We start from the raw sequence: 26,395 nt of genomic DNA, 5'->3' as shown, positions 1-26,395 counted from the left end.
TCAACTTCTAGTGTAACACATGCTCACAAACTGAAGAAACAGCAAACAATTTCAAATGTGAAAGGGTTGAGAGAAAAATAAATAAAAAGTCTTCATGGAGCTGCATGGAGAATGAATGGTCCTAACAGGGGCATGAATAATTAGGAGCTACAAATCCCAGCCCAGCACTCACTTATAATGGAGTAATTCCACTCCTTTCTCCTTTGAATTAGGATCTACTTTCATCTTCTTGCATAATTTTCGGCTTTCAGTATCACTGCAAAAAACATATTGGAAGAAAAGTGGTTACAAAAAAAAAAAAAGAAATCAAAAGCATTCAGTAGTGAAAACTTATTACTTTGTTCTTTACTAGCAATTGGTTGCAGCTAGTGGTAATTTAGAAGCTCTTTAGCTAAGTTTGTGGGACAAGCATTATAGAAATCTGCATTAGTCAATTTAAGTTCACATTTTGTTTGGTCAGGACAAGGTGACTATGTTAAAACAAATTCATGGCCATGTTCCAAAATCAGAACCTATCGTGTGGAAAAGGAGTCCACGCCAGCAAGTCTGACTACTTCGGCAGGCTTTACATCCATAAGATAAACAGAAAATTTCGAATTCAAGTTTTCAAGGATCTTATCATTACAGGAGGGTCAGAGAGCAGTGCCTGTGAAAGCACACAAAGAAAAAGAGCCTGTCAGCTTTTGTATCCCCCAGAAAAGAACTCTGCAACTAAAAGAAACATCTTCCCAATCTCTCCAGGGCAAGAGCTTTCAGATGCAGAGCAGTTAGTTTTAAAGAGGTGCCACAGAAAATAAAACCTATTCAAGCTTTGGCCAGGCCAGCCCTCCCATTCGCTCTAGGTATAAAGGAGGCATTTCCTGGCCACATGAGGCAAGTGGAGGGGAGATCCATCCACCACACCCCCTCGAAAAGGAGGCAAGTAGCAGCAGGGAGGAGATTCTGTTGAAGGATTTGTAAACCAGAGCAAACAGCTTCCAGCACAATCCAGATTAAACTAAGGAAAAGATAAGAGAAGGGCACTTAGGTGGGCAGGATAAGAGCCTAGGAGACCTAACTGCTGTCCTAAATGAGGGAGAAGTGCAGCTCTACGGACCCTTCAAACTGGTACAAATATGAAGGAGGTCAAAGACCAAAATGAGATAAGTAAAAGCGTGAAATACTACATGAATAAATAAAAAGGAAGATTCATATTGGCAAGTCCATTCTCTGCACAGATAAACAGCAAGATTAAAAAGCTCAGAAACTTGTTTCTAGCAAAGGACAACCTGTACCTTATGCATAGATAAATCAATTTAGAAAATGAGAACACTGAAAACCCATCAACTTTAAGCTGATTAGAGACACTTTAGAAAGCCCAGATGCAAGAGTTGCAAGAGCCCCACCAAATAACACGCGGGCAGCTAATTCTCCCCATGTTCTCCAGTTGCCTTTCCACAGGAGTGAGGCAGAGCACACGGCAAGCGCGCAGCTTGCGTGAGGAGAGCGCCCTTGCGGGGACACTGCCCAAACACTTGCTGTAGATGGAAATGAAGAGGGGGCCTGCGGGCACAGGCATAAGATCAGAATGAGGCACTGAAGACTCAGCTCAGCGTTTCAGGGAGCTAACAGACCATGCAACTACCTCACGAGCAAGGAGCACCTGCAAGCTCAACAGCACAGAAGCGCTGAGGAGCCCTACTCAGTGTGTGTTCTGCATTGCCAGAGCACAGCCAAGGCCTGTTATTTTAATCCAGAAGTGCACTTGCTTTGCTTCCCCAAGAGGCTGGAGATGCAAGCAAGGATCCTATCATCTGCTTTTCTCCATACTGCAGTGGAAGAGGAAGCTAAAACATCTCAGTTCCCCATTGAACAGCAGATACATTCACCTCAGGACCAAACTAGGTTAGGAAGCAAAATAGCCTGGATTTAGATTTCCACCTAGAAGCTGGTTTGCAATACACAATTTGCGCAGACAGCCTGCAATAGTATCAAACCCAGCTGCCAGCACATCCAGGCTCCTCTCATCCAGAGTCCTCCATGTGTCCCATTGGCTAAATCTAAGGGACTGGAATCTCAGAGGGGGCATTAGTTTATCAGACTCATCCCAGACACAGATCTAGGGACATGCAGAACAACTTAGGGCACTGATGGAGTTAACTGTTTGGCGACAGGCTGAAGTCTGTCAACACCACGGCCAATGTTTGTAAATGTCAAAACTGCTCCCAAAATGCTTCCCACTCTGGGCATGTACTTGCCTAAACTGACCTACCTTCGTGGCCATTTCAGCCTTGTCAAGAAAAATGTAAATAGGTGGCCCAGGTGAACAAGAACAACTGTGATGCCTCTGCGAGAGGGCTGCCTCACGCTGTGGATGATGTGCATGTGAGCAAGCTGCTAGCAGATCTTACTTTTCCCATTCCTACCATCTCCTTTCCTGCTCACATCCATTTCTATTAAAAAAGAAAGATAAGAACAGCTGTTTCATCAAAAAGAAACAGCCTCTAAGCCCTGCCTGCTTTCAAGACTGCTCCATTTGCAGAGATCTGTGCAGCCGCCTGAACGCACATCCATTACCACAGGTAAGGAGAGCAGCAGTTGGTGCCAGGAAGCCTCTTACTGTTTATTGGGCAGATTCTCTGCACCGGTGCATTGGGAATTCAGTCTGTCACGCACTGATGCAAGGAATGGAAAAGGAGCAAATCTCCAGAATAGGGAACATCTAAATATGTATCAGTAATTTTTTCATGCATCAGTGCAGATTTTTGCACATGCCAACTCAGATGCTCTGCTAATGTGTTCTTTGTTTTTGTAATTTTTTTCCTGAAATAGCCAGGAGATGTACAGAAACAGCAGTGATGGCCCTCTTCTGCTTTTGTGCACAGGCAGACAAAATAACAGTAACCTGCAAAGAGCAACCTGCTCTGATACTACTTGGTAATGCCTCTTATCCTCAGCAAGTAAACATCAACACAGATGCAATCTCTGCACTGAGATTCACCTCCTTTGAATCTCAGCCAACAGCCTCTCTCTGAAGAGCAGTCTTCTCACATGGGAGAGGATAATTAGGATTACAGCTCTCACAATTTAATTATATGATTTGAAGTAGCAGAGTAAGAGTTTGCTATAAAGATGGTGGAAGTGGGGAGGGGGTGAAGACACGTCCAAATTCTGGACTCTAGCACCAAGGCCCAGATCCTAGGGCAAGTATCAGGCTCAAGAAATGCTGGCTTGAGGGGTGAGGTCAGTGATCGTGTCCCCAGGAACAGGGCTTGGCTCCCTCCTGCCATTTCCATCAAGAGCAATTCAAACATGAGCAGATCCCTCATCTGCTAGTGCTGAACAGCCCCAGCTTTGCCTCCCGGGAGTCCTACAAATAAGCCAGATTTCCATGGAAAATCATCCAAAACACCAGCCAAAGGGGGTGCGGACTGCAGACTACTTTGCCCCCAGCACCCACGTTCCAGTGTGCCTCACTGGGACACGTTTCTGCCCGCAGGGCATTAGGAGGGAGCAGGCAGGAGCCCCTTCCGCACTGCTCCCTGGAGCGCCCTGGCAGCAGGAGCAGGAAAAGGAGCCGCTCTGCCAAGGCCGCCATCTGCCAGGGGCTCCCCGAGCAGATCTGACCTCCTGCGGCCGAAGCAGCGGAGCTGCAATCCCGAAGGGACGAGCCATGGGCGCTCCCGTGGGCACCCCGGGATCCTCCAGCCCGGAGCTGGCGGCCAGAACGCCGGAGAACTGGCGGGACATCCTGATGGATGGCTGCCTGCACAGGGAAGGGAGCTGCAGCAGCTGGGAGAGCGAATGAGAACGGAGGCTAAAGCTGCGTAAGAGGAAGAGAGCAGCAAGGCCCAGGAGTCTGGCTGCAGCAAGTCCATGTGGGTTTCTGAAAACAAAACAGTCTTTGCTGGATCCTGAATAAAAGACATTGCCCGGAGGTGGCAGTGCAAAACATCCTCCTCAGGGCCAAGGAGACTGCCCTGGCACATGCTCATGGAAGCAGGAAAGCCTGAGCATCTGCAGCCTGAACCTCCTGCCTCCCAAGCACAGGCAAGAGCTCCTGCAACCTCCCTAAATATTTGCTGCATCTTGTAACACTTGACTACCGACTTCTCACCAGGAAGGGAGAACAGCCCTATAACCATACTGGCCTCTGGGAAGGGAGGATCTGATTGTCAAATTTGCTCTCGGGAAAGAGCAAAAATGCCATCACAAAAGGTTCATGTCTTAAGTTGATAACGTTTTAGTGCTGCACACACATGCCATGCAGCTGCATCACCAAGGACGGTGCTGGCAGCAGCCAACACTTGCAACACAGACCAGACCTCACTGTTTCATCCACAGCCCCAGTGATGCCAGGCACAGGTGAAACGACTCACGAAAAAACGCTATGACAGCAAGGATTTAACTAATGAGGTCAGTAAATCTGCCTCCATAAACACTGTCTTGTTTCCCTATCAGTGTATCACACAACTGCACACGAGCCACAGATCTCCGTCTGTAAACAGACTTTACCTGCTCTATCCGTACCTGTCTCAGTTGGAGTAGGGGATTAACAATTCACATAAATTGGGCTTTCTCAGGCACTTACATCAGCTGCACCTGCAGATGCCACTCCACTGAGGCTCTGCTTGATCCGGGGCTGCACAAAACGAGCACTGCCAGTGTCCCCAGCAGCCAGGGGAGCAGGGAAGGAGGAGGAAGGGGCTCAGGGCAGCGTAACGCAGCAGAGCAGCGCCGGGCTGCGCACAAAATAGCATTGCTTCCCCGAGCTGGGAAGGGCTTTCAGTACTAAAAGAAAGATATCTGTCGAGGGTGTCATGTTATCAGCGTGCCCTCCCTCTTGCCTCTGCTGTTTAATTGCTTTTAATCTCTTACCTTACGGTAAAAAACATCACACAGATGTTGCAGAGTAACTCCAGTTCTAACTCCAGGGAACTACAACTGTGCTTTGGACGAGCTGCAGAAGTGAATTATCAAATGGGATTCCCAGCCCAAAGTGCAGCCTTGGCGATGCCCTCTGGCTCTCTGCCAGAGAAAACCCTCTCCAGAGGACAGCCCGGTGCACATCCTGAGAAAGCACAGAGTTGAGATCCTGCCAGATGACTAACTGAGCTTGTGACCCAAAAAAGCAGCGATCAAGAGGGGTGTCAGTGCCAGAAATTTCCTGAAGCCACATAAGAACACATATTTGCACTAGAAAAATCTGATGTGAAAGAGGAAGTCGTTAGCAGTCAGTCATAGTCAGATTTGCTCCTGCAGGGTTTAGAAATCAAAAATGCAACTCCTTAGTTGTCCCCTTTTGGACAATACGGGATTCTGACCACACTCCTCCTGATCATCAATCCCACTCTCCAGCAATGACTGCACCATCCATTTACATTACAGCACTCGTGTACTTTGCTGACCCAAAGAAAACAAACCGACCGCTGCAAAAGCTTCCTTCCCTCAGACTGTGGCACCACTTCCCTATCAGCCTTCCTCCTCCCTCCTAGTCTGGGGTGGCAGCTGCTACAACTGCTGCTGCTTACAGCAGGTCACATTTATAAAGCTGCTCAGAATCTGTAAAGAAAACCTAGGCCTTTCGGTATCGCTCTCTCTTGAAAGATCTGAAATTAGAGTAAAAACAGCAGCAAAAATCCCTTCTCAAACTGTCAGGCTAGCTTGCAAGAGCCCTTCTCCAAAGGGCTGCTGGATGGTAATGGCTACCTCCTCTCAGACAGAAAGCACAGAGCAGCTCTCATGCAGACAGGCACTTAGATACCGCGCTCATGAGCGGCGCTTCCGAACCTGCAGGCAGAACCCAAGAGAGATGGACATGGAGGTAATAATAAACACAGGAAGCTTAAAATGCAGAATTTGTCTCAAAAAGAAAAAAAAAAAAAAAAGCCACCATCCTCGGTTGCTTGTGGAGATCAACTTGTTAAGCACCTAACAAGAGTAACAGGTTTCCATAGCAAAAAACAAATGAGCCCCTACAGGAATGCATTAAAAGCTTGAATCTGTTAGGGAATGGGGGAAACAAGAAAACATAGGACAAAAGGAAAACTCCTTGCTGGAAAGGATCAAGAATTAGGATTAGCAGATTGACAGGGCAGTCTCATCTGCATTTAAAGCTTGATTCACCGCCCGCCCCCCCCCAACTCAGCAAAAAGGCCCTCTGTGACCCACACGGCTATCAGTTTTCTGCTGCAAACACTCCCCTGAAACGTGCCAGGACTGCAAATGGCATAATCTATATGCTGGAGAAACCCAGCACCACCACTCATCCAATGAAAACGATTAGACAGCCCAAGAATGTATAGGAATGAGATCAAAAAGCAGTATTTTCCAAAAGCTCTGGAGATTAGTCCTCCTAAAAGGAAAAGTGAGCAAAAGAGCAGAAAGAAGCCCAAGATTAGAAGGTAACAGAGGTATCATAGGACAAAAACAATTAAGCATGGGAAAATACTCTACAGCATAAGCTCCAGCCTCACAGAAAGTCTGGAAGTTATAAGGAAAGGTATTTGCCATAGAGCTATAAATTAGTTAGGTGCACTCAGCAAGCTCAAAATACAGCAAAGACACTCAAAGGAGCTGCAAAGGCTCTGCAGGAACTTCTAGCCAAGCAGAGTGCATGCTTTATAAACAAGAAGCCTTCCTCATTAGACACTACCCAGGCCTCATCTAAGACGCATAATCAGGGCCCAGGAGGACGTGGTGACACTGTCCTGATTGGGGACACAGGGCTCTCACTGCATCTTTGAATTCTCACTAAACTTGACGTGAAGACGATCCACACACACGTGAATGCCGTAGGATACGGCACTTGACCATGTCTTTTATTTTTAGCTGTATTATGGGTCTAGAAAGTACACTAGAAGATGTTTATTTTTAAATGAAGTATTAAAGGCAAGAAAACAGAGGGACTTTTGATTAAATCTTATCTCATCTACTATTCACTTTAGTTTGGAAAGCAGCAATGTTAAAAACTCACTGTTAATTAGCAATTCTAGGCAAAGGAGTCATGGAATACCTGTGGCTGCCTGAAACTATGATGTGAACCCACTCTTGTACGTGTAAGCAATAGAGACTTTTAGTTAAATACTCTGTATTTTTGAATTAGTGCAATAAATCCAACTCCCAATAGGTTTACCTTAGGCACTAAGGGCTTGTTTAAAGAAGAAAATTATTTCAGAATGCAGTAGCACTTCCTGCATAGTCACTCCTACTGTAAAATTGAGAGCTTTAATACGAATTAGCACTAACCACATAGACAGGTTACAAAAGAGACAGGAGGAGGAAGGGATGGAAAATCCGCACCTCAGAGGCACAGTTTGCCATATAAACTGCAGCAACACGAGGATCACGTTATCAATAAATTTATACTTGCAAAGTGCCCCTTGTGTCTACCTGGGCTGCAGACAACTGCCTGTCACCTGCATGGTGGCTGTAGCAAGGGACAAATCCAGACATTCGAATCTATTTGGATTTAAGGGGTTGCTTCAAGCAAGCACACTTTCTTCTTTCTTCTTCCCTCCCCCCCTTTTTTTTTCCTCCCTCTCTCTCACTCTCTCCATTAGATCTGGTCATCTTTATTTGCCATTTCAAAGCTTTTCACCAGCTTTAAAATTCAGCTGTGCGGAAGAAAGATGAGTAGACTTATTTTCTTAAAGAAATCCTACTTCTTATTGGCTTTATAAGAGTGAAGGTAGAAACTAAAGAGCAAAATGACACTTAATGCCATCTCTACCAGTAGCCTTATTTCTAAAAATCCCTCTCTCCTATTGCAAGGCATTAACCAAATTCACTTCTCATTGTGTATGGGTAAAGCCTTTCTATATCCAAAGCATTAGAAATCTGGGCAGCAAGATTTCATCTAAAAGGCAGATAAACATGGAAACTTGGGGAAATCCCAGAAAAGGAGACTTATGAGGTTTAACTCCTGAGCCAGCAGCTGAGGTTTAGCTATGCAGCCTTGAAAGGGCTGTTTTAGCAGCCAAAATATGATTTGCGGGGGCGACGCTGTGGAAGACATCTCACCTTCACATAAGTGTTGCAGAACTGTTAACAACTGCTAACAATGATTAGACCTGTGTCAGGAAGGGGACAAAAAGGACCTGGACACAAAAAGGACGTGAAAACAAGAAAAACAGGATTAAAACCAACCAAAAATCAGTCAGAGATTTTAGCCAGATGGCATTTCCTCTTCCTAGCAGTCTGACGTGCTAAAGTCAAGCACATGCACTGTGACAGCAGATGGGAATCACAGAGCTTTGTCCATGGTGGAGACCTACATTAAAGGGAACCATGAAAGTCTGAGTAGGGAATAATTACCCAAGGCTGAGCAAATGGGGGCTTTCACAAAAATACCAGTTTCCATAATGAGCCAGAAGATATTGCTAAAATCAGATTCACTAGCATGAAGTTACAATTAACAACAGCTTGACTTTGAGGTTATACAAAACAACATCCTAACACCTTCTCTTTGCAGACATCTTCAGCTTTCAATTCCCTGTTTCACTCTGGAAATGGTAAACTGTGAAAGTAAAGCACTTTCATTTTCAAAAGTTGTCTCAGACTGCTACTAAAAATAATTCAATAAATAATCCAATCCTTTGCTTGCTTAAATGCCTATCCCAATGGCAAATGAATGCACTAAATGAATAATACTTATTTGTGCTGCTGCAGCATTTTTCCTTTCAAAATTCTCCAAACTCTTTACAAACATTGACTAATGAATCAGGCAATATTTACCCAGTTGCCTGGAAAGCAAAGATAGACATTTTTTTTCAACAGAAAAAATAACAACCGTTAATCAATGGCAGAGCCAGGAGCAGGAACTGGGTCTTCTCGGCTCTCATTAGCAGCACGTGTCTCCTAACACAAGTCCCAGTGCACTTGCTTGCAAGAAGCCTGATCTGCCTTTTTGGAGCAGCCAGAGGATTTACGGAGCTGCAACATTGTGCTCTACCAATGCTATAAGTCAGCACTACACACTATAGTGGGGAAATAAATAAAAAAAGAGAAAACTCTCTGTTTAAACCAACACCATAAAAAGAAATTGCACAGACAACCAGACCTTAGCAGACATTATTAATTCAATATTCTATCATCTCTCTCACTACTGTTCAGTCAACAAACGCCTCAGCTAGGATTTCCTAATGAGAAGGCTAAAACAAATTATTTTTCTCACATCATTTGTGGCTCCTATTCATAATTGAAGAGCTCTACTTCCCACTACGTACAGAGCCATGTGTGCTACCTCAGCAGGCAGGAGCAAGTGACCACTCTCACACCGTGAACCACCTCACTGCTGATATTCAGCAGGAGTCGCCTTCCATGTGCCTCCATGAACCTGGCTCACATCCTGGTGGAACAAGGACGTCCTTGCAACAACGCACGTGGAAATGTTCTCAAGTGCATCGTGTTCCGCAGGGCCCTGAAGCACAAATAAGCCCAAGTGCAAGGAAAGCGCAGGGACCTGGCACTTCCCAGCCCCAGCACTCACAGCTGAGCCCAGGCACTGAAAGTGAGCAGCAGCCTCTTCTCTTCCACTCTGTCTCATAAGAAACTACCTATTTCCCCTGGTCTTTCTCAGGCCGCTCAGCCTGGAAGTGAAAGCTCTAGTTTAACCCCCAGCTCTAACCACAGACCCAACAAAAGCCAAGGAAAGGGAGTGTGGTTTCCATATAAGCCAGCAATTCAGGCAGCCACAAACCTGCTCGCTGCCCTGTGCCACACACAACGCAGGACACACTGACAAGACTCAGCAATTACTAATGCTCTCCATCAGTGGAACAATGTGCTCTTCATTTCTCCTGAAAAGTAGGAAAAAAGGGAAGGAAAAAAAAAAAAAAAAAAAAGAAAGAAAGAAAAAAAGCCCAGCCACTGAAGAAAAGAGAAAGCCTGCTGTCATCGCCACGGGGAAGCAGAGACACAAACCACAGCTCCGCATGGATGCCAGCCTTGCCAATGCTTGGAGCTGAAGGCAAAGCAGCCCGCTACAACGGCGTGTGAAGAGCAAAGCCAAAATTCCCTGTGAAATATTGCTGCCAAACAAGCCATTTCTTGTCAATATTTGTAAAACAAATTGAGCCTGTGCTGTAAATATCCCTGCATCTGTGCGCTGTTTGTTTCGGCACGAAGACTTGCAAATAAGCTTCACTGGCACTAGCGGAATAGCTCGAGCAACTCGGGCAGGACTCAGCTGCTCAAAGCGCCCACAAGCAGCCCTCTGTGACCAGCGACAGGCTGCTGCCTCCATCCTATTGCTGGGACAACACAGACACCTGTAGAAAAATTCAGCAATAGCACATACTGACAAGAAAAAAAAATCCACTTTTTAAACTTTGTTTTTTGTTTTTTGCCTTGCAAGCTACATCAACACATACTAAGAGATTGACAAAACACTTGGTTCGGATTCAGACCTCACTCATCCGCATGTATCAGGATGTCCTTTGCCACCAGTCTTCCAGCCCACCTCATCCCACCCCACCCAAAAGGTTCAAAAAACCTTTTTGGAACTTCCTTCTTTAGGATTTAGCAGAAGGGAGACCTCTGAAAAATAGTTGGAATAGGAAAATCTATTTCCACCCCCCCACCACCAAAGAGTGATCTAAAAGGATGCGCGACTCAAATCTTTCCAAAAGCGAATTACACCTACTGCCATGTTTACAACATCCTCTCTGTAGCACTGTTTGTCATTCAGCAAACAGCAATCTGGGTTTGAAAGTACTGGAATGGGAGCAGATTTGAGGAATCTGCTCTCTATTTCCAGGTCTGCCAACCTCTTACAGAATGACCTTCACCTGGCAGCTTCACTTCTCTAGGAATAACTCACCTTTCACTGTGGATGAGAAGCTTAATTGGATAATAATTGCCCAGAAATTTATGATGGTCAGACAAAAGGCACTACAGGTAACAAGCTTCCTGTGAAATGCATTAAAAGTATTTCCTGGAAGAGACTTTAAAATATATTTCTTGCAAGTAAATATAACACTTCTGTTCTAGGTGCCAACACTTGCCAATAAGGAAAATGCAGAAAGTATTAGGACTTGAGCAACTAAAGTTTATTTTATAGCAAAACTAAGGAAAATATCTCCCTTCCACCACTCACAAACTTGGAGACTGATCTGCTGAATTAAGTGCCAAAACTCCCTGGTATTTTGAATAGAAGCAGTACTGGATCCAAATGCTGGATACTCTCTTCCCAAACCAGAGCTAAATACAGAGATGGTTATTTCTTAGTTGTATTATAGTAGCATTTTGAAGGGCTAAACAAACAGCCTCAACCATCCTGGGAATTGAAGAAGTGGTTGCACATGCAACAAGCCCCACAACACAGAGGGAGCCTAAAATGAAGGGGAATTTAGAGACACAAAAAGGTCTAGTGACCATTCTGGAGTCAAGAAGGCTGACTACAGACTCAAGTCAAGAAGCTGGCCAAAGAATCCTATTCTTACTTACTATTCTATTCTACACTTAGTGACAACCCAAAATTTGATGCTTTGATTAGATAAGGAGACTGGTTTTCAGGTGTATGACAGGTATTTCCACATGGTACATTTTTCCTCAGGAAAAATGTAATTTATTTGCTGACTTCTCAGCAGGTGGGGACTGGTAGAGGCTTGAATGACCTCAGAGGAGCAGTCTGGCTCTCTGCCAGCTGATGATTTGGAGCGCTGTCCCCATCAGCTGGGCAGGCCTGAAAACATCCATGCTGTTGGACTGGCCCAGCAGAAGGCAGAAACGAAGAACTCCACAGGAGAGCTATCTGCCTAGGGGCAGGAAGGAAGCAGGACAGGTTAGCTAACAACAAGAACACATCAACTCGGATGTACCAGCAACTTACTCTGGGTCACTGCTTTCTGAGGCATGGAGGTAGTTTCGAGAGGATGTATTTAATGGACCTGTGTGCTTTCCAGAGAAGACTCAGACCTGAGACCCACGTACCATGGCAGGCACATAGGCAGGCAGCACACACCTGCTCATTTCTCCCCAAATTTGCAAACGCTTTCAAAAGCAAGTCTCCCTGCTTCCTTATCTAGTGGGGGGACACTCCAAAGCCAATCATCCTGTCGGTCATGCAACACAGAGCCGCAGCAGAGCCGCGCTGCCCTACGGCCGAGGTGCCACACGAGGATTCCTCCTCTTCCCTGCCTGTGGGAGGGCTGGAACAGTCACAGTCTTCATGTTACGGGGTCCCCAAGAAAACAGGTGCTGGTTGGGGTCTCCAGCTTCTGGCACAAGAACATGCTGTCAGAGAAGAAACGGTAGCAGCCATGGGGAAGGAACGAGCCCCCACCAATGGCCTGAGGCAGAAGGGTTGGTGACACAAGCGTTTCCTAAAGTTATGAAGCAATTGCGCAGGGTGACGTGGGTTCATTTTTAGGCAGCAAGTTACATGGTCACCAGAAAAAGTGAAGTCAGCAATAAAATCCAACAGAGGAAAGAGAAAAAGGGAAGAAAAAATAAACAAAAATCCCCCCCCAGAAGACCAGAAAACAGCTTGTCACATACCCACAGTCTATCCAGCTGATGGTGCCTCGTCCCTTCACCTCCTGGGCCACACTGGACAGTAACCTGAGTGAGCTATCCGCAGCAGCAGCTGAAAAACCAACAGCAGCACCATTACCCCAAGTAGAAGAGCACAGCAGTTGCATTCCCTTGTTCTGAGGCTCTAGAAAAACATTTTTCTCAAGTACAAGAAATGAATGAAATCATCTCTAACCTGAACGCTAGCTACAAATGAAGTTTTGTGGCTCTTTCCCCTTCTCCTCCTCCTCCTTTAACAACAAACAGAGTCCCACCTTCAGGCAGACATCCTGCCCTATATCCATGTGGCTACACTGCCCTCTCACACAGACCAGCTTCCATCCATCACTGCCCTTCCCCATGTCAGGGCATTAACTGCTTTGAACCACTGTCTGGTAATGACAGCACCTCATTTAGGACCTTCCTCTGCTTGAGGGCAAGTCTTTTAGTGTCTCTGCCAGCCTCAGCTCCATCCCTGTAATACACAGGTAACAGGACACCGTTATGCTCATAACATCACTGGGAAACACCCAAACCAACCTGCAGCCTGCAGGAGCCTGCAGCTCCAAACTGTTAGTCAAGAGCACCCAGAAAGGGTCCTTCCAATAATATATAAAAATCCAATTGAAATTTTACTTATTTACAGTGCCACACCACCTGCACAGACTTTGAAAAACATTTATTTTCAAAATACTATTATAAAACGGTGTTAAAAATAAACAGAGGAAAGGGGGGGAAAAAAAGGAAAAAGGCAAGAGCACTTAGGAGAAAAGTACTGATTGATATTCTGATTCATAATACCAATTTCCTCCCAAAATATAATTGAAACTATATCCCATCCCAATAAACAGAAAATAGAATTTCAAAATCTTCTCCAGATCCACTTAAATACCACTGCTGTTCCACAACTGGTAAGATATATGAAGATAGGACTGGCTATACTGGGTTAGAGCAAATCCATAAGGTCTAGTAGCTTGTCTCCAATGGGGGAGAACGTAAATGCTCATGGTCAGAGTAGACAAGCAAAGCAGGCATGTAATGATAGTTCCCCTTAAATAATCCCCAAGTCTCCACAATTTATACCTCAGCCTCCTGAGCCAGAAATATTATTTTTCTGTAGTCAACAGCCCTCGCTTGGGCCTGCTGCCATCAGCGACGCCAGCCTCCGCACATTAGCTGTCAGGAAACTCTCCCACCCCAGTGCTGCTCCCATGCAACTGCCACCTCTTCTCCGACACAGGCACGTAGATGTGTGTGGGAATGTTTCGTATGCAATTAGAGCAGAACAGCTTGACAAACATCTTTTAAATAAAGATGGCAAATTAACACAAGTGTTTGGGATCAGACTCTCTTAAGACTCACTAGTTGAGCAACCCTGGCAGGATATCCATCTGGTAGAATGGAAAACATGTCCTGTAAGCAAGGACATCTCCTGGATCAGCAACTCTTCTGCATGAGGTAGGAACATTGATCTAGTTTTGCTCAGCTGAAAAGCAAAGACCTCTTCCCAGCAATATCATCAGTTGTTGGACATCTCATCACAGCAGAGTGCTGTGGACCTGCAATTAGAGCTGTGCCTCTTCTCATCTTTTTTCCCCTTCCTCCCTCCTTTCTTACGGTGCAGTAGTTAGGCAAGAGCTTTCTAATGGTGCAAGGATCACTGTTCTAGAAGAAAACATTAATCACACAGCCAATTCTGAACACAAGGCTTTAGGTTGCTAAAAACAACCAATTAAATAATAAAAACAGGAGGGGAAAAAATCTCCACAACATGGCTTTTGAAGGATGCCCATAGGGCAACATTTATTTGATGAGTGTCAGAGACAAAACGTTCTGGTTGTGCTACTAAAAATGAAAGGAACTACCACTAAAAACGTTAAGCGTAAAAGGAAATTTTTCCCTTTAAAAAGCTGAACAATACATATGCTTTTTTTTTTTATCTAGAGTGCTCTTTTCAAAATCAAAAACTTTTAGAAACTCTTTTATGAATTCCACTTTGAGCTTGTTACTACAAAACCATTTGGTCGATTTTGAAGATCCAAAGTTTCTCATTATAACAGAATCTAAATATTTTAACAAGGTTTAAGTCACATACTCTCATTTAGTCATTTGCAAATGAACATGTCTCTAGAAAATAAAGTTAATTATACCTCTATCTCTATTTCTGTCTGAAAATTTTCTTATCTGATATTTGGGGAAATATTGGGTCATGATATACTGCCACCATTTGCTGCACAGTAATTCTGCAGGTGTCATTGTGCTTATTTGAGATACAAGCATAGCACAGGCTAAAAAGGCAGAACATAACCTCCAAATAAAATATTACCTTGCATTGATTGCTCTGCAGGAAAGAAAAGGAAACAACAACAAAAATCAAAGCCTATACATCTAAACAATATTTTAAAAGGCAACTTAGCTATGACTTTTTCTTTCTGCTATTCAGTGAATTCTATATCTGCAACAGTATTCTCCACTTACATGGGGAGCTTAAAGACTAGTCCTGTATTTCACATGGTTCCACAAATTATTCGCCACAAACAAAGAGAACAATTGGAAAGAAAAAAAAAAAAAGGTGCAGCAGGAAAGGAAGGTACATAAGCTACAAAAGAGAGAAAGGAACAAATGACAGCAAAAAGAAGAAGAAACCAGCAAAAGTGAACGACGAGAAAGAACAGCATGAATGAGAGAGGAGATAGAGAAAATATATAAGGGGACAGGTGGCATAAGGTGCAAGGGGGAGAAATGGCACATCTCTCAAGAGGCTGATTTTTAATTTTTGTATTTTGCTAAGTTAAAGTTGAAAGGCAACCATGGGACCCACAAAGATGCCAAAGTAAAGACGGTTTCATTCTTATAATATAACTTTCATTAAGCCTTTCAGTGCCACCAGGAGACCGAAACTTGCAAAGTACCGTGACAAGCAGAGAGTTCCAGCAGATTGCTATTGCAAGCAGCCATGTTTTGGAGATAAAGCCAGAAAAAAGTACATTTTCTCCAAGGTGACAGTGAAATTAATAGAGCAAATTAAGAAGTGTCTTCAAATTCAAAACCAAAGGAATCTCCGAGGCCTCTGTTTCTGTAGCGTACAGTCAGATAAGACTACACAGGACAGACAGCAGACACAGAAAAAGCCTTTCAGATACCTACAGAGCACCTGAAACGATGCAGAGATGTTCACAAATCCATGCAACCCCCTGGGCCAAAAGAGTCGCGACGTTCAGAAAAAGGAGAACTTACCAGATTTGGAATACAGCACTAGCACATTATTCCGCGTCCTGAGAAGCTTCTTGAAATCCTTGTGGTCACTTATTTTCTCTATGAGCGGGGACACCTTCAGCGAGGACAGGAACGGCGGCAAGAACACCTAGAGGCACAGGGAGCCAGAAACGTTAGTAACTTTTCCCATGCCGAGAGGCGAAACGCAAAGGCAAACTGCTCAAACTGCTTTGGAAATCGCCTTGGCCTTTTTGACAGTCTTGAGATGCACTTCCTTAAATCAATTATTGTATCGATCTGATCAGCAAAAGCTAAGAAAAGATGAACATGATTTATTGAAACTGGAGCATTACCACTCCCAGAAAACAGCCCTAAGTGGCAAGATGAAAGGAACACAATATGAAGAAACATATTTTTGTTTAAAAAGTCAGCTGCTTTACAAGTTTTTTCCCTTAATCAGATAAAAACGCCTACACAAATTTAATAAGACTGTCACAACAGAAGCAGCAAATTGCCACTTGGAAAGCACTCCTGCCCCTAGACCTGCAAGAGCTTTGCAAGCCTGATCAAGCACTTCACCCAACTTCCATGGCTCTACAGGTCTTCTGCTTGTGGAACCAGACCAAAATGATATCGAGCAAACGAGGGAAAGGAAAACAGAGTTTGCAACCAAGCTGGTGCCCACACGAAGGCACCCACAACCACAGGCACCAGCTCTGGGTTCCCCTGGCCACATTTCCGCTGTTCTCACAGACAAATCATTTAATCTCACTGCATCTCAGTTCTGCATCAGTACAAAGAAATGATGTATTTTGTTGCATCTTTTGTTCTAGTTAGATTATGACCTCTTCAGAATAGAGACCATCTTTTATTCTATCAGAAAGCAAAATTTCTAGTGAAAAATGGCCATAACCTCAGCTGGAAACCTCACTACTCATTTACACTGTAATAATCTTCAATAATAATATTCTTATCCATCAGGCTATGCTGCCTTCCCTCTGCACTGTAATAACTTCATGGAATCATTATGGAGTGGAATGATTATAGGAAGCTTAGCTGGAGAAATTATCTAGTTTACATCCACCTTATACCAAAACCTTAACACCTAATTGCTTGGCTAAAAGCTTTAGTTCATTTGCCTAACGCAAAGGAGGTTCAACATTTCCTTAATTACAGTACTAATTTTTAGCACGGCTCATTCCAACCGGGCTGTAAAATGTGTGTCCGGAGTGGATGTAGGAGAAGGAAGAGCAGGTTCTTCTTGCATTCCATGTACCACAGATTGCAGCACTCACAGGGCACTGTGCCAATCAAAGGCCAAACGCTCAGCCCAGGGCACGATATTTCATTACAAATTCAGCTATTTGCAAACACCACGTTGCCAAAGCACAGAAACAAAACCTGCCTCCTATGAAACATGCTGGATTAGGGAGTTTTGGAACACACAAGGTTCAGTGAAAAAGCTATGCTGAAATAGCTGCATTGCTCGAACATGTCCCAGGATGCGTTTGAGAATCTGAAGTTATAGATCGCATTACCATAATATAAAATATAAAAGCACAATAGGCTGAACAGGCTTAGAGTGAACAAGTTATCCCCCAGTGCACATAATATTCCCAGCGCAAGAGTCTTGTTGATTAGATGGTCTAACTGTTAAGAGGGAAAAAAACCCATTTGCAAGCAACAGCATTTGCAAGTCAGTCACTACTGTCAGTATGAACGTGCTGGATGCTTTAATGCCGCTGACAGACACTCATTCTTTTAAATCCGGATGTCCAGAGCTCAATCTTCATATCCAGGCTGCTGCACGTGTGTCATACGTATATTTCTTGAGATAAATACATGGTGTCGCCAATCAAAGGAGACAAATATAGTTGCACTAAGTGAGGTGACACACGCATACAAATGCACGCTCAAAACTCACTGCAATCAGAGGTTTTGCAGCAAGGATTAATCCAACATGGACTTCATGAGATCTCTTTAATCTAGAATTCATATATTTATACATATTTTTTAATTTAGGTGAAGAAGAAAGAATTCTAATTTCACATCTGGCCTACCCAAGACTTAAGACTTTTATGCCTTAACTCACAGAGGCTAAAACTAAACTTTGCTGAAACTAAAGATGAACACAAAGAGCTGAAGCGTTTTTTTGACGATGGAATTAAAGACCCTCCCCAAGGACACAAAAGCTTTTCCTCACAGCTCCCATGAGGACAGACACCTTCATCACCAGCTCCACCAAAGTAACCAGCGGTGGGTGGTCACACGCAGAAGATGCCAGGCCTGGTCACGGGGCAACATGTCCTATTCCAGAACCAAGGTGCAGATCAGGGCCAAGCCCCACCAGGGCTGGCACCTCAAACAGCAGCAAGAGCATGAAATTAAGGGGGAGCTGGGAAGCCAGATCCCCCAAAGGGAATCAGGCACCCCTTGGGCACAGAAAACGGCCATGGCCAAGGCACGGCCACGCTCGCTTGCCTGTATTGCACCGTTTGATTCACGGGGACACGCGGTCTCTGCAGAAGAGCCCACCAGCAAAGCTGCACCCTGTCAAGCACACGGCATTTTGTTTGAATCCAGGACACAGGCGGAGATGAGATCATTAAAAAAAGTCAGGAAAAGAGACAGTCTCTCCTGGGCAGGAAGCCTCTCTTTATTTGCGTCAGGAAGTGCTATATCCACACATATGGAATTTTATAAATAAGACACAAGCTAAACTCTCTTGCCACTTCAGCATCCTAAAGCTTTAAAATCTATTCGTAGCAATCACTGAAAAGTCAAGAAACGACTCCAAATACTTCACCTGAAGGACTATTTCAAGAAGAGCTGCCTGCCTTGGCACCCTTTAAAGTAGGAAGTGTATTAAGAACGACACATGGAACAGTCGCACCTGGTGTCCCCTGTGACAGCTAAGCTGAAAAGAAATTGCAGTAAAACTGGAGGAAGGTCTCATTTCAGACTGTGTTTGCCCAGTACCTAGCATGATGGGTCCTCGTCATCCACAGCTGGATCCAGGAGCTGTAACCACAACAGTTACCCAGCGTCCTCAAAATCAGGCAGCTTTAGTGGAGACCTCAGAAAAAGCCATAGTTAGGGCCAACCATGAAACACAAATTCGGTAGCACTCGTAGCCTGCGGATTTTCCCCAGCTCAAGATCTCAATCTGAATTTATTTTCACCAATTGTATTGTATAGGTCACACATTAGTCACATAGCTGCGGTGTCAGAGCTAAGATGCATCAAAGACTCTTACATAAAACCAGGGTGAACTAAAACCTTCAAGACAGTCAACTCAAAACTGCTGAGATTTACTATTTGAATACAAGGTACAAAACCATGTGTGCTCTAGCTCTGCCTCTGCTGCTCAAATCAATGCATATTTTTAAGAGTGCAATGCTGCAAGCCAGGCAGAAGAATCCGATCAGTCGAAAGGGTTTTGTTATCCCTTCTTCCCCACAATGCCAGCAATTCCTTACACAACTGCAGGAAGGTACAAGCGCTGAAGAGCAGCAAAGCGCTCACAGCCCCAGCGAGTGCAGAACGGGCACCCAAGACAGCTCAGTTTTCAGGAAAAGAGAATACAGGCAAATAACTGCTAATTACATTTCCAGGAGTGATACTTCTGAAAAATGTGCTCATCCCCCAAGCCAAGTCTTCCTAAAATCACCAAGGATCCGAGAGAGAAGAGCTTATTTCTCAGGTTTTTACTCTTTTCCATCTCTTTCTACAGTGGTGAGAAAAACAGGGCCATCTTTCAAGCAGCCACGGAAATATCTTTTCATATATTCCATTTATTATTCAATTTGCTTGTGATAAATCTTAATTGGGGTTCCCACACAATTCCTAGTTCAACTGAATAGTTAAATTCACAAAGTCATCAGGACAGCACAATCTTTTGCTAAGGATAAGCAGAGTACCTGGATGAGAAATTTTATCAAAAGCAAGAAAAATACAGTTAAACAGAAAGGAACCATCAGAGGAGTAGCTCTGTGCACCAGACAGAAAAACATCCTAACCTCGTAACAACACAGACTCCTATTTCTAGCTCAAGAACATGAAATATGTATTTCCTTGGACACAAATTATGCACTGAAAAAATATAAACAGATACGTGACTTGGAGTGCCTGAACCCATACATCAGCATACAATTTTTATGGGCACACTAACACTTGCATGTATAATTAGCCAGACAACCCAGACAACTTGCAAACCATTCATCAGGAACAGCCAAAACTGTTGCAAACCATGTTGATTCCAGCATAACCACTCCTGGGAAGGAACATAATCTTACCCCTACCACATTTTTAAAAGCCCATTTTACAGTAACATATTGATTTTAACTTCTGTCTTAGCTCTATCACCAATTGATGCTGTTCTCAATTTGGGACAACAATGTGCAATCCACTGTAAATAGGATCAATAAGCGACCTTGTATGTATGAAATGACCTGTGCCCGAAATGGTCAAGGCATTTTATGGGAATTTATCTGAACACCAAATCTGCCTCAAAATTCAGAGCAGTAACAGAGACTACAGACTTTAATCTTATAATTAATTACCTTAAGAGGAGAACAACTCAATTCCTGGACCACACCATTCGGAAAAAAAACTGTCTGCAGAAAGGAACCCAAAACAGACGAGCAATTCCAAGAACAAGACTGGATCTCACCTTTCCTACTCGGTTCTTCCATTAGGGGCTGTGCTTATGTGCAGAAGGTGGGTTTGGAGGAACATCTGCACCATAGTGACCCGTTTTGTGAGCCCACAGCCCAGCTGCCAGGGCCCCAGGGCACAGGCAGCACGTGCTTGCTGAATATACCAGGTCTAAGCTATCTCCAGGTAAGTACAACAGCAAAACAAAGCTGTTGTTCCCCTTCCGCACAACTTGTTCCAGCGTAAAAAATACAAGGTGTTCAAATCCAAAGCCCCTTTGTTTATAAGGCCCAGAGCTTGACTGCAGATGTTTTATCTTCCTCCTCCATCATACAAACCACTCTTGACCTTGTGCAGCAATTGCTTGCTTTTCACTGAGCGGCCCTCCTTCTGTTGCTATTTACATGCAAGGTTGTGCTGCTTTGATCACTGAGCCATTTGTAACAAATGGCTTCCAAGATGGATAGCGATAAGCAGGACAGTCCCTTGCTTTCATTCATGATTAATATCCAAAATAGCTCTAGAAACATTTTAATCAACTTGGATGAGGGGAGATGGGGTTATCTCTGTTACCTAGGACTTCAAGGTGCTGGTACTTCAGGAAAGCCTGCTAAGACTTTAATTTGCGAAGGGGGATAGAAGAAGGGAAGAGGTGACACTTGGCTGCCAGACTTCAGCGGTGCGAAGCGAAGCAGCCCCTCCAGTCCTGCTGGGACCACAATGAGATCTCTTCCTAACCACAAAGCACAACCCGCTGGCCACTCGCGGCACACGACCTGCAGCCAACTCGGAGCCGCCCGCCAGCTCCAGGGAGAGCCGATTCCCGGGGCCTACAACTGCATGGGGCAGCGAGGAGCATCCAATGGAGACTCTGAAAGATGAAGAGCTGCATTAAAGACAGACAGCATAAACTTAAACCATACACACACCACGTTCCTGCCCGGTACAGATTTGCGTTTGCAGACACTCCCCTCGGACACATCTCTCTGTTTTTGTTCAATTCCCATGATCTGCACAGAGGAACATACTCCTATTCACCACAGAGCTCAGACCAATTAATTTACACCGCAAGCCATTAAGCAAATAGAAAAACCCCAGAACTGCGGACACTTCCTTGTGGTGGATCATAACTGAAAGCGGCAAGTGTCATATCTTCTTTTGTTCAAGGAGGAAGGCAAATTAAAATCCTGACAAAGAGCGTCTTGGTATTCTTTAAACTTACTGAAGAATGCTACAAATAAGGCATTCAACTTAATAGGGTACTTGCAATGTTCACTTTCCAAATATAGAAGACAGCAAAAATACCATGACGACGTCAAGACTTGACTGGTCTCTACTGTTCATATTGTTCTTAAACACTGGATTTTAAAAGGAACACAAGCCACAGGCATAATAGTTTGTATTAAAGGTTGTTACAAAGCTCTCTGTAGCCAATTAATTATATGGTTTATCATTGGTTTTAAAATGCGTAGCAAAGGAAAACCTGCACAACTATTTACTAATTAACAACTAACAGTAATACAGTCAATTAATAACACTGACAAGAATTTTTCGTTATGAATGCTTAGCTCAATTCCTCTTCAAACCAGGCATTAGTGCAGCACAGTATTTCTTTAACAGCCTGTTTAATACCCGTTTCAGATATCACTTCCCAATGTGTTTGTTCAGGAAACTTCAGAAACTCTAGGGGTGAGAATGGCATATGCCATCTCATCCCTAACTAAAAATCGGGTTTTGAAGAAGCATCCTCTACTGAAGAAGCATGTAGGAGAGGCTATAAAAAGACAACAAAACCACTATTAATGTGACTTATAAAGAAGAGAAGGTGAAAAATGGCACCTGAAAAATACTTCACATTTTATATTACACTTGTGATCTTCAGAGCATTGCACAAATATTAACAAAATTAATCTTCACCATTTTTCTGCCAGGTGAATAAGGAGAAGAAACTTAATTTAAACAGCTGGACTAACATTCACAGAGAGAGGGACTGATCTGCCAGAGGCCAAAGGGATGCAGCATTAGGGCTATTCACCGCTCCAGAGTTCCCAGATCCCACTGCACAAGCTCTCAGTGTGTGAAGGAACCTATTCCCACTCACCCAGCAAATATGCTTCAGGACTATAAACTCTCAAACAGAAAGGACAACACCAAGGCAGCCACAGCAGAATTACCTCTGTTATCTTTCCTCTGCAAGTGTTGTAAATCAATGTGCCCTCCAGGAATGCTACCAGCTACTCCCAGCTAGCAAAGTACCGAAATTTAAAGGCTTGCTTTGCCATCGCAGTTCTCTCCCATTCATGAGACTGAAACAGCACGGGATCAAAGTAAACCATAACTTGCTTCCAAACCGATCCTTCCCACATCAAGAAATTTAAGGCAATACTAGTTTGTGATTCTGGCTGCGAATTATAGTATTTTTTTTCCATTCACAAACCTCCAAGGACCCCTGTAATGAACTGCTAGGGTCATTACTCCCATTTTATTGATCAGGAAAATCTACCACTGAAGGAATGGCCAGTGGTGAGTGTGGAACAGAACCAGCACCTCTTCTACAACCCATTGCCCACGACATGGTAAAACATCCCTGAGGAGAAACATCACTTCTGAAGATACCCTCCCAAGCTTGAGGCAGTATTTGAGCCCCTGTGAGGTAAAGGGGAGCTTTGGCACCAAAGCCACAAATCCACAATGTCATTCCATAAGGCACAGACTCATGCGACAAAGCCAGGCCCAGAAGCCCTGGCTCCCAAAGCAGCTCCTGGAGGGGAAGAGGTGCTACCCAAACTGAACCCCAGCCCTGACACCACGGTAACGGCACCCAAGAGTGCTTTAAAAAGACCTCAGCTTTGAACAGCACTTGGGTCAGGAGGCATTCGAGCAGTCTGGTGCTTCTGCGGGGACAGCTTAAGGACTTCCTGAAAACTGTAAGGTCACCAAACCTTCTTGACTCAGTTTCTGCCCTTAAGCCAACGCTCAGATGACTAACTGCTCCTTGCCGTGTCGTTCTGCGATACCGCTCCGTCAGTGTTTGCAAAGCAAACGTATCCGGGATGCATGGCTGGCCTCTGCCGGAGGCAGGACAATGCCTCATACTTTGCAGGAAATGGAAAAATCCACCTTGTTGGTTGTGAAATTCTTTCCCGATGCCTGCAACAGTGAATCTGGTCCTTCAAGCACGAGATTGGGTCAACCACTCGATCCTCCAAAAGAAGAAGGAACCCCTGAAGTTAAACCACAACTTCCCCGTTGTGGTTTAACTGCCTCACTCAGGAATGTGCCCGCACAGCACACGGCGATTGCTCTGCGCCTTCCCCATGGTGTCCCAGATTCACTGCCATGCAGAAGATCCTCAAGCGCTTTATTCACCCAGCTTTGCAGTTTTCCTTTTAGGAACGCAGGAGGCCTCGCACAGATAAGGCTTTCAATTCTCAGAAGCCACCTCTCATTTTGAGTTCTTACTTTAGAAAGGAGCCTAATTTTTCAGAAGCTCTCAGCATAAATATCTGATATCCTAAGTGCATCACAGGCACACAGCACTTCCAGAGAAATAATCATATTTGGGCACCTGAAGAATATGGTATATTAGTCTCTCCAGGAGAAATTGAGCAAGAAAGGGCAGGGAGGAGAGACAGCATTCTCATTAGCCCCTGTTCTACCAACTAGCTTGTATTATCTGTGCTTTAACTACACATACCGAATATGCCCTGGTTTAACAGCCTCACTAGCTTTGCAAACATTGACTAAGAAAAATCTAAAAGCAGGCTTTGCAGTGTCACAGCTGCAGGCTATTTTTTTTAATCCTGAAGTACAGCGAGTTACATATTTCAAGATGAAAAATCACACCTTCAAGTGCAAGATAATGCAAATTGGAAGAAATCATTTAAACTACTTGAACACGGCAAAGGGGAAAGAATTAGCTGAATCAACAGCTCAATGAAGACATCTGCTCAGCATGCAGCATCACAGAGCAAATAAAACACTGGGGCAAATTAAGAAGGTGAAGAGAGAATATGTGAATAAATCATAATGGCACCATATAATTTCTCTTACAATGGCAGGTTCACTCTGCTCATCTCATAGAGGGCAGGTCTGCAACACGGATGGTTCAAAGAAGGGCAACAAAAATGGTTAGGGAAAAGAGATTCACATGGGGGAAAAAAAAAAAAAAGATTTATTTTACCTGGATAAAGTCTTCTAATCTACAAAGATAAAATCACAGCAAAACACTTATGCTGACAGAAAGAGAATAGTACAGTAAGATCAAGACTGACAGTCTTAATGGATAGAGAGGAAATATCTCAAGTAATTGCTTAAAGCGAAGGGAAAACTCAGCCTGCTCGTAACTCCACTTGCTCTGCAGCACACGCTTACCCCAGGGCACGCGGCATCACCCACAGAAGCATTTAAACCTCAGAAGGGAGCAGGGAAAGCTGCCCTGGCGCCCGCGGCGTTTCTGGAGGGCTCTGTCCCGGCTCCAGCTGCCCCGGGCGCCGCCGCCGCCTCGCGGGGCTCCCCCGCACGGGGCTGCGCAGCGAGGCGGCCGCGCGGGACAGGGGTGGCCCCGGCCGGCGACGCCGCGGGACGCGCGTGGGGCGACCCGCGGTGCCACGCGGGGCTCGCGCCAGCCGCGTGCGCGCCACGGCGTCCTGCGGCCCGAAACGCGCTTCGGAGTCGCGCGCGCAGGGAAAACTAGCGCGGTTTTTCCATTAATTATTAACCGTTGGCCCGCGCACAGGGACTGGGGGCAGCTCGTGCCCAGGAAGGGAACGGGGGTGCCCGGTTTCGGGAGGGGTGAAGCAGGGTAAATCCTCCACCCGCCCAGAACTATCCCCGTTTATGTCCCGTAGGGGCAGCCCCGCGCCCGCCCGGACCTTCCGCGACGGCCGGGCGACCCCCCATCCCATTCCCCCTTATTTTAAGGAAAAAAAGGAAAAGGAAAGGGGGGAAGCAGGAAAGCTGTCCCGTTTCCCCCCGGAGGGCGACATCGGGGCGGCGACGCCGCGGAGCTGCCGCGGAGCGAGGGAACGAGTGGGATCGCAGGGGGGGACATAGGGGAAGGGAAGAGACGAGGGGGACGGGACGGCCCGGGACGCCCCCAACTTTCGCCCAACTCCGGCGGCGCCGCGCGCGTGGGGGACGGAACCCGCCCCCCGCCCCGCAGGTGGCGGCGCCCCCCGTCCCGTCGGGTCCCGTCCCGTTACTCACCGCCACCCCGAGCAGCAGCAGCGGGAGGCGCCCGCGGCAGCGCCGCGCAGCCCCCGCGCCCTGCCCCGCCACAGCCATCGCTGCGGCTGCTGCTGCCGCCGCCACCGCTGCCACGTCTGGCCGCGCACGCGCACTGCACCGCCCGCCGGCCCGCCCCGCCGCACGCCGGGACTTGTAGTGCGGCCCGCGCGCCCTGTGGTGGCGGGGGGGGCCCGGCCGCCCGCCCGGCCCGAAGCGGCCCCGGCCCCGCAGCGCCGCCCGGGCACTGCCCGCCGTGAGGGGAGGAGGAGGAGGAGGGAAAAGGGCGGGGGTGGGTGGAAGAAGGCTGCGAGCCCGGGACCGCTGTGCCCGCAGTGACTGCCTCAGTGGTTATCACCAAAACGCTAAGCAGAGCCCAGCGGGCCCCACAGAAGGGGCTAATAAACCTCCTGCGTGAGACCTTCACCACAGCCGTGTGTGTGGGATGTCCACCACAACACCCTGTGCATGAGGTGTACCTCAACAGCCCGTGTGCGGTGTTCACACAACACTGTGTGCATGGCATTCACCGCTACGCCCCTGTGTGTGACATTCACCATAATCCCGCTATCCAAATGGTGGCCATATCCAGGTGAGCAAACGAGCCTGTGTCCCAGGCTGGATGTGCTCAGGGCTCTGCTGAGCATCGATGTCTTGCTAGTGACCTCGGTGTGCGACTGGGTCAGTCACGTTGTCACTGGCTCCTCAGGCAGGAGGGCTCCGCACCTCCGGCCCAGCAGCCATGCGGAATTCCTCCTTGGCTCAGCAACATCAAAGAAAATCAAAGGCATCCTTTAGAGTC

At 45.7% G+C, this 26,395-nt stretch overlaps 1 protein-coding gene across 1 annotated transcript in view; it reads right to left on the bottom strand.

The window, feature by feature from the left end:
* The window catches only part of PDIA5 (protein disulfide isomerase family A member 5), a 92,746-nt gene extending 67,078 nt beyond the window's left edge, over positions 1-25,668 (bottom strand). The window contains exons 1-4 of the mRNA XM_088519554.1: positions 25,576-25,668; positions 15,733-15,859; positions 12,481-12,568; positions 173-256 (exon numbers count right to left, since the gene is read on the bottom strand). Coding sequence (XP_088375680.1) covers positions 173-256; positions 12,481-12,568; positions 15,733-15,859; positions 25,576-25,653 — 377 coding nt within the window. The 5' untranslated portion in view covers positions 25,654-25,668. The remainder of the gene's footprint in view (positions 1-172; positions 257-12,480; positions 12,569-15,732; positions 15,860-25,575) is intronic.
* Between the last annotated feature and the right edge of the window lie 727 nt (positions 25,669-26,395).

The sequence above is a fragment of the Tinamus guttatus genome, unplaced genomic scaffold (genome assembly GCF_059628265.1).
Source record: "Tinamus guttatus ecotype Peru unplaced genomic scaffold, ASM5962826v1 Tinamus_guttatus_pri_ptg000060l, whole genome shotgun sequence".
In the NCBI taxonomy this organism is placed as follows: Eukaryota; Metazoa; Chordata; class Aves; order Tinamiformes; family Tinamidae; genus Tinamus; species Tinamus guttatus.
The sequence above is the reverse complement of the archived record's forward strand: the minus strand, read 5'-3'. Positions and strand labels throughout refer to the sequence as shown.